This window comes from Sphaeramia orbicularis, chromosome 24, assembly GCF_902148855.1.
Source record: "Sphaeramia orbicularis chromosome 24, fSphaOr1.1, whole genome shotgun sequence".
Classification (NCBI taxonomy): domain Eukaryota; kingdom Metazoa; phylum Chordata; class Actinopteri; order Kurtiformes; family Apogonidae; genus Sphaeramia; species Sphaeramia orbicularis.
The window spans coordinates 20,656,368-20,669,266 of NC_043979.1; the positions used below are offsets into that span (position 1 = coordinate 20,656,368).

The 12,899-nt window shown below is 39.8% G+C and overlaps 1 protein-coding gene across 1 annotated transcript; it reads left to right on the forward strand.

Annotated features, from left to right (window-relative positions):
- Positions 1 to 1,900: 1,900 nt before the first annotated feature.
- dll4 (delta-like 4 (Drosophila)) lies at positions 1,901 to 12,518 on the forward strand. Its single transcript, XM_030128258.1, has 11 exons — positions 1,901 to 2,397; positions 2,567 to 2,827; positions 3,220 to 3,277; positions 3,959 to 4,222; positions 6,213 to 6,273; positions 8,288 to 8,418; positions 8,633 to 8,802; positions 8,906 to 9,125; positions 9,601 to 10,327; positions 10,785 to 10,893; positions 11,364 to 12,518. Exons 1-11 carry the CDS (start codon positions 2,344 to 2,346, stop codon positions 11,367 to 11,369), a joined length of 2,061 nt encoding a protein of 686 aa, XP_029984118.1. The 5' UTR covers positions 1,901 to 2,343; the 3' UTR covers positions 11,370 to 12,518.
- Positions 12,519 to 12,899: the final 381 nt, after the last annotated feature.

Genomic DNA, 12,899 nt, shown 5'->3' on the forward strand with positions numbered 1-12,899 from the left:
TGAAAGGGTTAATTTCCTAGTAATTCACTATTATAAAGGAGGCAGAATGGACTGGTTTTAATTATCTACTAATAAATTCCATTTTAAATGAAAGAAAGTTATGTAAAATTATAATTAATGCAAAATTCTGGGAACAGATCGTTAATTTATTAATCACTAATGTCAATTCCAGTCCATCAAATTCATCTTTTATCCAGATCTTTGGGAACCATAGACCCGTGTCATTCCTATTAACTGTTAAAGGCCACGAGGAGGAATAAACCGATTTTACGGATGCAGGTGATAATGTATATGTGTGTGTGTGTGTGTGTGTGTGTGTGTGTGTGTGTGTGTGTGTAAGAGAGAGAGAGAGAGAGAGAGAGAGAGAGAGAGAGAGAGAGCGCTAATTTGCATACAGCTGAATAGTTATGTTTCCCGTCCCGCACATTACACCCGCATGAGGGCGAGAGAGGGACACGCGTCTCAACAATAGAAGGCACGCTGCCACTAAACAGTAAAACGCATGGGTGGGCATGAAGGGGCACACGCCACCAACAAGATTAAACACACCCAAAATAACATGTTTAGAAATAACGCGCAATAGACCTGCGCGTATCCGTGCGTAAAAGGTAAAAAAAAAAAAAAACGCCCAAGACTTTATTCAATTAAAGTACAATTTTATATGAAAACGTAAAATATATTGTTTTTATTTTTGGTTACGTTATCTAGCACTGGGATATGTGTTGTGTTTGCATTGTGGATCATTTGATGTAAATGAGCGAAACTGAAAAAAAAAGTCAATTTAACCCTTTCATGCATATTGGTCACTACAGTGGACAGCTGATCAACGGTGTTTTCTTATATATTTATGGATTTGTTGTTTTGTGCATCATCCCATACACTGCAATTCATACCATTACTGTAACTTTGCTGTTCTAGATAAACCTGATCTGCAGTAACATGTTTGAGTGTAAAAAAAAATTTGCTAATTGTTACTAGACTGTAATAAACAGTTTTTGTTTTTGTTTTTTTCTAAACAAAAAGTTGTTTGTTTTTTTGTATATTATCTCCGTGCTGGTATGTTAAAATGTGAGAAAACATCAGATTAGCACCATTAAAAATCTTTTTTTTTTTCATAGTTTTCACGTAGTATATCAGTAAATACATGTTTCTTTGCTTCTAAAATTAAACGCATGGTGTCTAGCTGAGTGAATATTTTTGTTACTCCATGATTAAATAGATTCATAAAAAAATCCATTGCATTGTTTGTTTGTTTTTTTTTCATGTGTAGAGTAATAAAAACACTCTGGGAAAAAAAAAAAAACCTTGATTAAGGTTCTTATAATTCATGCATGAAAGGGTTAAGCAACAACAAAAAATAAATTAATTAATTAAAAAAAAAACGGAGATTTTTCCCGTTTGGTTGGATTCTAATTTCATTGTTGGTGATAAAAAAAAAATAAAAAAAACACGAGGGACAGAAACACAGATGACCCCACAGAGAGTAAAAACGATGAGAGAAAATAGTAGTAAGGGCTAATTAGGCGTGCAATTGAGTGGAACCAAGGGCAAAAGGGTGCGTGGACTAAGAGAGTAATTGAATTCATGTTGTTGTTTTTTTTTATTCTCTAAATTCTGGCTCTGCTTCATTGTCCTTTTTCACTATCTGTAATGAGTAAATATGCGTCCGGTGTATTGTGCGCGCTAAAAATAAGCCAACAGATGTTTGGGGCTTGTTAATAATCACCCAGTATCCACGGTGCGGTGGTCAGTGCGCGTAGTGCCAGTGGGTATTAAATCTGGATAATTGTTGTTGGGTTGGAAGGGAAGGGGGTTGAATATGTAAAGTGGGCGGTGTCAGTGGGGTGACTGACAGTTTATGTAATGAGCAGCGCGGTGCAAGTCTATATATCTGGGAGGAGACACATTACGGTTCATTCACTAGTAATAAGACGAGTGATGAACATCCGTGGCGCACTGACGCACCAAGTTCAGCACCATAAACAAGCAGTGAGACGCGTACCACACAGCCAAGTGACAATTGTGGAGTACAGTACTATACAAGGGGACGCCTGCTGACAGAAAGAAGCACGGCTTGGATATTTAGTCTTCCTTCCCTCACCTTTGGATAACTTGGAGATTGGAAACGCTTTCTCTGGACGCCTTTGACGCACACAAACAAGGAGCTAAAAGGAGAACTCCCAGGGAGTGAAGAAGGATATATACACGTTTTGAAGATTTTTTTTTTTTTTTTCCCCCACTTGTTGTTTACCTTGGTGTAAATACTTTTGGAATAGAGAGGTTTTTTGCTGTAAAATAGGTTTCATTGGCTGGTGACGCGGCTGCCCTGGAGAAGCGAGAAGGATGGCAGCCTGGTTCACCTTTACCATTGCATTCAGCACCACGTTGATAACACAGGTATGAAAAGGAGGGATAATGCTGCTCCCCCGGTGGTCCAGAGACCTCGGAGAAAACACATGGAGAGCCAATTGTTTTTTTTGTTTTGTTTTTTTTTTGGGGGGGGGGGGGGTTTCTTTATGGTAAGCTGTATATAACGGTTCTTATATCACATTTCCTTCTCTTGTAGGTATTTGGCTCCGGTGTTTTTGAGCTTGATCTGCACGAATTTAAAAATCATAAAGGTTTGCTGGCAAACGGAAACGCATGCAAACCCAACTGCAGGACTTATTTTAGAATTTGCTTGAAGAATTATCAAGCTGTGGTCTCGCCAGGTGACTGCATTTTTGGAAGTACAATGACACCGGTGGTGGGGACAAACTCTTTCAGCGCCAAGGACAGTGGCACTTTACCTAGACCGATCCAAATACCCTTCAACTTTGGATGGCCGGTAAGAGAGTGGAGCAGTGCATCCACTTTTATTTGTTTTTTTTAGCACAACCACCCCCGTTATGTTATGTTGTTCCAGTGAACTGCTATGCATTTTGGGAGCGCACCGGTTATTGGTCAGCTCATCTAATCCATATCATTAGGTAATACTCAGCCAACAATCAGATTGGACTGGGAAGACGTCGTTCATTTAGAAAATCCAAAGGGGCATGCAACAGTCTATAGATGTCTTTATGCAAATAAAAGAGTCACTTTGCACATAAGTAACCATAGAGTGCAAGAATAGTGAAAGCTATACTCTGAAAATTTCAAACTCTGAAAAAAAAAAAAAAAAAAAAAAAAAAGATAAAAAAATATGTGGAAAATAATCAACAGCCTGTGTTTTCTTTATAGGGTTCGTTTTCATTAATAATTGAAGCCTGGCATTCACCTTATGGAAGTCTACCTGTAGGTAAGTGCAGCGTTTTTTACCACAGGAGGGAGCTCTGCCTGTATTTAATGCATGAGCCTCTCCAACTAGTTTTCCATTTTGCACAATTGCATGCATCCAAAAAAACAAACACTTAAGCCATAAAATACAACACAGACAATCAAACATATTCCTCAACACCACCTCTTTTTAACTTGTTCATAATTTCATACATTTTCACGCCTATTCATGCCTTTGTTATGAACCAAAGAACACCTTTTTCATTCTTATACCCAATACAATTGAACTTCCTCTGGTTTATTTTTGGCGTGGGAAAGAGCTGTGGGCTTTGGTGAGAATATACAGTGCCTGCCAAAAACTCCTGACTACATCTTCCTGTATTTTACACCTTACTCTGTTCCGCCCTTTGGAAGAGGGGACTGGGCCTGGGAATGTTTTTGCTGACGGAAAGAAAGAGGAAATTTCAACCTGGGTTTATCTTTCATCTATGCTGTATGGGATTTGATAAGGGATGCAGCTTGCTACTGGGCAGATTATTAAAGCGAAACTGAATGACTTTTGAACTTACAGCCATTTATGATACAGTTCTGGACCAAACTAAATAAAAAGTCAAAGAGGGACGTGAACAAATTGCAATTTTCAGCTTAGATATTCTGCTTATAATACTAATTCCTTCCATCCTTTTCTTTTCTCCTCTTTCAGATACCAACAGCCCTGACTTTTTGATTAGTTTTTTTGCCATCCAAAGACAACTGGGTGTAGGGGCTGACTGGTCTCAGGACACACAGACTGGGAAACAGACAGAGCTGAAGTATTCTTACCGGTTCATCTGTAATGAAAGTTACTACGGAGAGAGCTGTTCCAAAAAATGCACGCCCAGAGATGACCGATTCGGCCACTACACCTGCAACCGAGACGGACAGTTATCCTGTCTACAAGGCTGGAAGGGCAAATACTGCGAAGAACGTAAGCAACCATTGAACTACTCACCATTCACACCTGGCTCATTCAGTGTTCGCCTCTAGGTGCATGTTGCCTTCAGTGTCTGCGTGTTAAATCTGGTGTTGTTGTTTTATTGTGTTACTCTGAGTTGTGTGAATATAAGAGGCTCATAGAGGTGGATATGACAGGATTAATTTAAGTCTTTACCTTATAGATCTTCACATGATGTCTGACTTTGCCTGTCATCATTCTGGTTTGCCTGAAAAGACCAAATAACAAGATATTTTTGAGTAATAAAGACATCAAACACTATTAAGATACATTTTATAGTTAGAGTCATTAAAGCTGTAAATGTTGAATGCCACAAGAGATGATGTAATGATATTTGGCAAAACTAATGTGCAATTTTGGTGCAGAATACATTTTTAGCGTGATTTTCCACATTATATGTAATTATACAATTTTGATGTGTGATTGGTTGCGGGTTTGTGAACAGCCACTGAATATTGGTTGAGGGACAGACGGCGTAGCATGACAACAGGCAGATTATAGCTACTTGTGCAAACCCACTTGGTCAGAATCAGAGACCAACACTTGAATGTTTTTTGGAAAGCTCTGATGAAGGCGTGTGAGGAGGCCCGCTGCCATTTGGCTCCACAATGCTAAGGGCCCTTTTCACCAAAACAAATTAATCAAAGAGTGGATTGGAAGGAGGCACCATGAGAGAGCGAGAGAGTAATAGCTACCATGTGCTGAATATGTGACCACATGGGTGACGGCGGATCTGTCATCCATGTCACTTGGTGGTGAAAGAGAAATTGGCATGTGCTATTTTAGACTGTGGCGCCAAATTCTAACCAGATGGGCTCACGTGTTGCAATTACAGACACATCAATCGTCGGCGACTACAGAAAATATACATGAGAAAGATAAATGAGGCATCTTTCAGACACTATAATTTCCAACTGGTTTTCACTCTCTGTCAAATTAAACAACACACATGGTCATCTGGGCCCCTACATTGTTAGTATGAAGCATGCTGTGAACAAGCTTTTCACATTTCATGCTAATAATTTATATTATTTTTGACATTAATAATCATAATATCAAAGGAAAGTAAGTAAATTAAAGCAAATCAGTATGGAATAAACAGTAATGGAGAATGGGTGGGAATAACAGTTCTGAACTTCCGCCTATTCCTTTATGTAAATATAGACATCACGTGACTGACAGATTGACGTCTACATCTTTTTTTTTTCTTATATTAGCACGTGTCTTAGTTTTTAGTTTGTTTTTCTGTACGCACACAATTTTAAATTTCGACTTTTAAGGATTTTTATTAATTTATTTGTTTTTCTCGTGTAAATGGGGTAGTTTGGGTTTTTTTTTTTTTTTTAATGAAAAATTCCGTTTTTAGTATCTCCAGAGAGCCTTGTGTGCAGCGCGTGCCCGGTAACATAATCCGCAGGGTGGTGCTGGTGCTAGTGGTGGAGGGGGGGTGCGCGCGGGCACCCATAGGAGCAGCCCGGACGACTGCACGCGCCAAGGTTAATCGCGGCATTATTATCCGCCACGCGCCACCGATGTTTAGTCCCTTCCATTGTTGAGCGCGCGGCAGTGGCAGCTGCAAATATGGTTGTAGCAGACCACAAACAACAATAGTGACAGCTGTCTGCTATTGAGAGCAAGCATCTGTTCTGGACTAAACCGGCCGCTTACCGTCAGTCGCCTGATATGTTGTCCTGCGAATCAGTGTCATGCAAGAACGGGACACTTAAAACGGGACAAACCCCTCAACCGACTCGAGCCGTGACAGCTGGGGGTGTGGCGGACAGGTTTAGCCCACAGGGAGGCTAATGTGGAAAGATGACCCGCACTTATCCCAACAAGGACTGCTTTTATCTGTTATTGTTTTCACGGTTAGGCTCATTTGAAAAACTTTATTTATTATTTTTGATTGTATACATTGCTATTGTTGTCTATATTTATGTGTATTTTGCTGTCTTTGTTTTAGCTATCTGTCTGGAGGGCTGCAGTGAAAGGAATGGAAACTGCTCCAAACCTGGAGAGTGTGTGTAAGTATGAATAATTAGAAAGTGTTGACAAAGGTGTTGGCTGTTGTGTAGGAAGTAACACATATGGAGACAAACTGAGTCCAATCCATGTGGAATATTTGGTTGTGGTTCATCTAAGTCTTTATACTTAGGCAAGGCAAAGTTTATTTGTAATAGCACATTTCAGCAACAAGGCAATTCAAGGTGCTTCATACAGGACATTGAAATATGATAGGGAAAAAGAAACACTTTTAAAATATTATAAAAGAAACATGTAAAAGGTGATTAAAAACAGCAAGTAAGAAAACAACACATAAAATTCAAAAATATGAAAACACATAAGAGTTGCAGTGCAGAGTTTTGAAAGAGAAGAAAAAATTTACAAAGTAAAAAACTTAGTCGAGTACGTCTATATCGTTGCATCAGTGGTATTCATTAAAAGAGGTTGAACATGTAAAAGGTGATTAAAAACAGCAAGTAAGAAAACAACATAAAATTCAACAATATAAAAAAACACATTAAAGTAAGAGTTGCAGTGTAGACTTTTGAAAGAGAAGAAAAAATTTACAAAGTAAAAAGTAAAAAACTTAGTTGAATATGTCTATGTAGTTGCATCAGTGGTATTCATTTTAAAAGAGGTTGAACATGTAAAAGGTGATTAAAAACAGCAAGTAAGAGAACAATACGTAAAATTCAAAAATATTAAAACATATGAGTAAGAGTTGCAGTGCAGAGCTTTGAAAGAGAAGAAAAAATTTACAAAGTAAAAAACTTAGTCGAATATGTCTATATAGTTGCATCAGTGGTATTCATTAAAAGATGTTGAACATGTAAAAGGTGATTAAAAACAGCAAGTAAGAAAACAACACATAAAATCCAAAAAATATAAAAACACACATATTAAAGTAAGAGTTGCAGTGCAGAGTTTCAAAAGAGAATAAAAAATTTACAAAGTAAAAAGTAAAAAACTTAGTCGAATATGTATGTATAGTTACATCAGTGGTATTCATTAAAAGAGGTTGAAGTGCGGTAAATCATCAAACCTCAGCGTGTTCTCCCACTTCCCTCTCTGCATCACTCACTGACTTCTCTGCTTCCCATGTTCCCTTCTTGTCACCAGCCTGTCTCTTTCTCCTTCACTCACTCAGTCACTCTCTCCACAGCGAGGATCATTCACACACACACTCACCCACTCGCTGTGAGAAATTCTTTCTGAATCCTATTTTGTTCCTCATTTTAGACACAAATCCATCATTCCCACTGCTAGAACTGACCCAAATTGAGGTTAAACCCTTTGTAGACATCCAACACCGTCAGGCAGCTCCCATGCGTTTGCTCACTCAGCAAAAATGTACAGACCTTAAAAGTACATCTTAAGTCCTGTAATCTTATGGTTTGACAAGGTTGCAGCATATTTCACTGAGAAACGGATATCCATGGGAATCATAAGGAAAAACGTTGCCCCGAAGCTTGGCTCGCTGCCAAAATCCTTACAGCAATATTTCATACTTTTAGACCATACATCTTATGTATACATCTCCAAAACCGGCCATGTAGGTACCTTCATTGACCTCAGTCTGACCCCTTATTTATAATGTGGACTGTACTCGTTTAATTCTCATCCCTGCTTCTTATTCTTTATGCAATATATAATAAATAAAGTTAGAGGAAAGCGATCATTTCCAGAGTATGATTTCACTCTGTGTCTATTCCAAATCATGTTCCACATCATGATGCATTACTTTTAGCCTGAACAGCACATTTAAAGAGTTACGAGATGGATTTATTTTAACATTTAATGGTTATATCCAACTTTGCACAGCTATTGATGTCTGGCTGGATGATTTTTTTATGCAATACCCAATTAATCTGCAGTTTTGTCTGGTTTTATTTAGGCTTAGCTGAGTGATTGCACGCACACATAGGAAAAGTAGCACATTCTGATTATTGCTGGTTGTTCTATGCTTTGCAACCATAACACCTAAAACACAAGGAGTCAATGATTAATCGAAGGATATGTTCTTCTGCTTTCCAGGTGCAGAGATGGCTGGCAAGGCACATTCTGTGATGAGTGTAAGACATACCCGGCCTGTAAACACGGTACCTGCCAGCTGCCATGGCAGTGTAACTGTCAGGAGGGCTGGGGAGGCCTATTATGTGACCAAGGTAAACCAAACAACTTGGACCACTGCTGCTCTTCCTTTTTTTTAAAGACATGCTCATATTACTTACACATAACACTGTTTTCAGTTGAAAGCATTAGTAAATTAGGCTTCTTGTGGCTTGTTCTATTCAAAAGCTTTATATACATTCAGAGTAGATAGCTTTTTTTCTCTCTCTCTGCGGGCTCCCTGTAAACAAACACTCTTCTGTCCTTCAGACCTGAACTTCTGCACCCATCACCATCCCTGTGTGAATGGCGCCACCTGTATGAACACAGGCCAGGGCAGCTATACGTGTACTTGCCTGCCTGGTTTCACAGGAGTTAACTGTGAGCTGGAGATGCAGGAATGTGATAGCAACCCCTGCAGGAATGGTGGGATGTGCACGGTAAGCTGCAAATACAGCTGGAAATTGATTTTTTTGTACCATCACACATATATATTTTTTAAATTCATCCTCCCACTGACCAACTTTTCCTTTCTCTTCCCAGAATTTAGAGACCGGCTATAAGTGCAAGTGTCCCAAAGGTTTCGAGGGCTCCCACTGTGAGCACAGCTCGCTGACATGCAGTGACTCCCCTTGCTTCCACAGTGGCAAATGCAAGGAGAAGGACAATGGACGCAGCTACATGTGCGAGTGTCCCCGCGGCTACACCGGCCTCAACTGTGAGAAGAGAGTGGACAAGTGCACGTCGCTTCCCTGTGCTAATGGTAGAGTGTTCCTCCTCTCTTTGCCCCCCTTTCTGAACTTCCCCTCGCTCTTTCACCCCCCTTGAATTCCTGCAACTGGAAGCACTGTGGAACAACAGGAATTGGTGGGAACTAGGTGTCTATTGTCCTCCATATAAACACTCAGCAGCTCAGAGCAGTAGCTTGTAAATGTCACCACAGCTCACTGCAGTTGTTGATAAAAAGGGACAAATATCCAACATAGCTCGATTTCTTTCTTACTGTAAACACTGAAGGCTTTGGGATTGTTCTGTGTTGCGGAACAATACACAGCGCTGCGGTCAGACTGTGGGTTTGATGGAAATGTGTGAAAAAAGGGCCTCATGAAAAGGATAACTGAGATCAGGGTGTTTCAGATTGTTGAAATGCCTGTGTAATTCTGAACGCTGACATTAGCTTTGTGTCTTCATTTGAAGTCTGGAGATATTTATATTGACTGTGTTCATTTCTTCTATAGGTGGCTTGTGTTTGATCCACGGTGGCATGCGTGTGTGTAGCTGCCGTGCAGGATTTACCGGCCAACAATGCGAAATCAACATCAATGAGTGCGCCGGCAACCCCTGCATCAACGGAGGCACCTGCCTAGATCGGATCAATGACTACACCTGCGCCTGTCTTGCAGGCTACGGCGGACGCAACTGTGACAGAATCCTGGATGAATGCTCTATTCGCCCCTGCCTCAACGGAGGTGTTTGCACCGGTGGTGGTGGACCCGGTAATCCTCCAGCTACCTGTATCTGCCCCTCAGGAGTCACCGGACCTCGCTGCGAGTTCTTCGCCGCCTTAACGTCTTCTCCTAACCAAGGTGGCTTCCAGTGGGCCGCAGTTTCTCTGGCTATAGGGTTGGTGGCCCTGCTGGTTCTGCTGTGTATGGTGGGCTTGGCGCTGAGACACATTCACAGACACGCTCAGAGGGAAAGGGGAGACACAGAGACTATGAACAACATTTCTAATGTTCAGAGGGACAACCTGATACCAGCATCACAGCTGAAAAACACCAACCAGAAAATCGGTCTGGAGGTGGACTGTGATTCAGAGAAATCGAACTTTATCCATAAAAACTATCACTTGGACTCATACAACTCGAAATCGAAGGAGTTTAAGGATGACAAGTCACAAGAAGAAAAAAGTATAATTTATGACAAGTGTTTAGAAGACAAAATGCCCTTGAGTAGAATGTACAGGTAAGAAAAAACATTCACACACTAGACTTAAGACCATGCACTTTTCACTGCTAGTGATAATGATATATTTGCATGTCAACATATTTAAGAATTCCCACTTCACACTTCTATTTATTATTTTCATTAAGTGGACAAATAGTGTATATGGAGCTCTGTTAACTGGAAATAATTGCTGTGGTCACCAGCACCTTGACTTGAACCCAAAAATGAGCCAAATGATGTTTTCTCAAAGCGGAAAACAATACATCTTTTCACAGAGTTTACACATAAATTACAATTACTTTGCTAAACACCAGCCCTATTCTCTGCTCCCTCTATGTATATATATATATATATATATATATATATATATATATATATATATATATATATATATATATATATATGTACAGCTAATGCATAGTTGTGCCATGTGCTTCTAGTTTGTGTAAACATAAAGTGTGATTTGTGTTTGCAGTGAAAAGCCAGAGTGTAGGATATCAACGATATGTTCCTCAAGAGACTCCATGTACCAGTCAGTATTTGTTATAGCAGAGGAGAGGAGGGAATGCGTCATAGCAACAGAGGTAAGCCAAAAGAATCACATCTTCATCAGCATTTCCAGTGAACCTCCCATTTCAGATGCATCATGTTGTCTCAAAAGGATTATCTCGCACAAGTGGGCTAGCATTTACAACACGGGATGATGGTATTTGTAGACGGACTATGGATTTGGAGTTAGCCCAGTGAACTACATTTTTGGTTTCAGTAAATTATAACAGCTATTCTTTATCTTGGCTACATCATGACCCAGACTAACTGAACATATACTGAGTCCTCACACATGTTTGGCTCTGCTTGGTCTCAAAGGTGCTATGTTTTACAGCTGTGGCATTCGGGGGAATTTTTTTAGATATTTAATTCCAAGCAAAATATAACAATACTGAAGCTTTAGAGGCGTAATAGTGGAGACAGTACTGCAAAGATAACTTCAACTCTTAGATTATTTTTGTTATTGTACTTTAAGTCTAATTACTTCCTCTTTGTTTCCCCACAGGTATAAACTGTGATGGGTCTGAAAGCAAAGGAACGTGAGAAAAAAAGACACAATCGAGGCAGAATATAATATTCTGGATTGTTTACAAATGCTGAGAGGAGACTGGAGATTGTTTTAGATGTCCACTGCTGCTCTGGAACACTTGAGAACTGGAGAGGGGAAGACGCTCTGCTCTGCAAACTGAGAAACTTTATGTTGACCGAGTGTTTGTATGCAAAACATGTACAGTGAAGGACCTCTCTCAGTTGTGACAATGGTTAAAAAGACTGATAAAGAGACTAAAGACACAAGGGGTGAAGACTGAGAGCATCAGCGAAATAATTAATTTATAACATCGGCCATCCTGGACAGTAAAAGGAGGTGAAGGTGGAACATTGCCCCTCATATCTGACTCGGCCTTGTGTGATAATCATGACTTTTACAGCCAACCAATCAGTAAATAAGGTGCCTAAGATTTGACCCTTCCAAATCCCCACCCCCACCCCCACCCCCCGTTCATCCATATCCACTACTGCCAGCTTCGCCTGCTATGCAAGACTCAGGGTCGAGACGAGTGAACTCACCCACCGTCACAATCCAACCTCACAAACACTGAGAGTTATGAATGTAACTAATAATCTTTGAAATAATCTTCAACTGTCAATCACGTGAAAATGACTGGTTGGACTTTTCCATGCAACGGTGAAGATTGTATGCAGCCCAAACTCACTAGAAGCCTTAAAAGAGGGGGTTTGAATGCTAAATTTGTGCCCTTGTCTGTTCTTGGATCGTTTGCACTACAGAAAACAGCGGGGGAAAATAGGTTTTAATCAGCGGAGATCTCAAAAGAAAACCACAGGAGCGCAATACTCAGAGCTGTGCCAGCAAGATCCAAGAGAGAGGAAAAGTGTGCATAGAAAGTGTTTTTTTATGCAACCCAACTGAGAAAAACAAAGACTCAAGACAAGGAGAAAAGACTGTCACACCACTGCCTGCCTATAATAAATCTCAAAAATACAGAACCAATAATGTAATTTTTTTAAAATGATTATTTCCAGAGTTTAATTTAAATATGACACACTGCTCTTTATATGTTTTATAATATTATTTTGTATATAATGCATATTTATAAGGACCAAACTTCTGAGGAATAAACTTCTTGAAAACTGTTTTTAATTTGATGTCAGTAAATGGAAAAAGGAAATTATTTTTGAGGTGTTTTTAAATAATGAAAATGAGTTCAAATGATGGTCAAATGTGTCTTGTATTCATTTTATTTTATCTACAGTATGTTTCATTTCAGGGACGAGTCTTAAAACTTGGATCTTCTCTCCAGTTTATGCCCGTATTTATAAAGTGTGAACAGATAGAAAGCCATGAGATCCAAACACTCAGATCACATCATGTCATATTTTGGACATCAGGTAGAGATATAAACCCTCCCCTGACCGTAGCATCATACTTCAAGTGATTCCTGGAAAACCCCCCTGGCTCCCATCTCACACACACACACACCCCTCTTTCTCTCTCAGGCCCTAAATTGGCTTGAAATTCAAA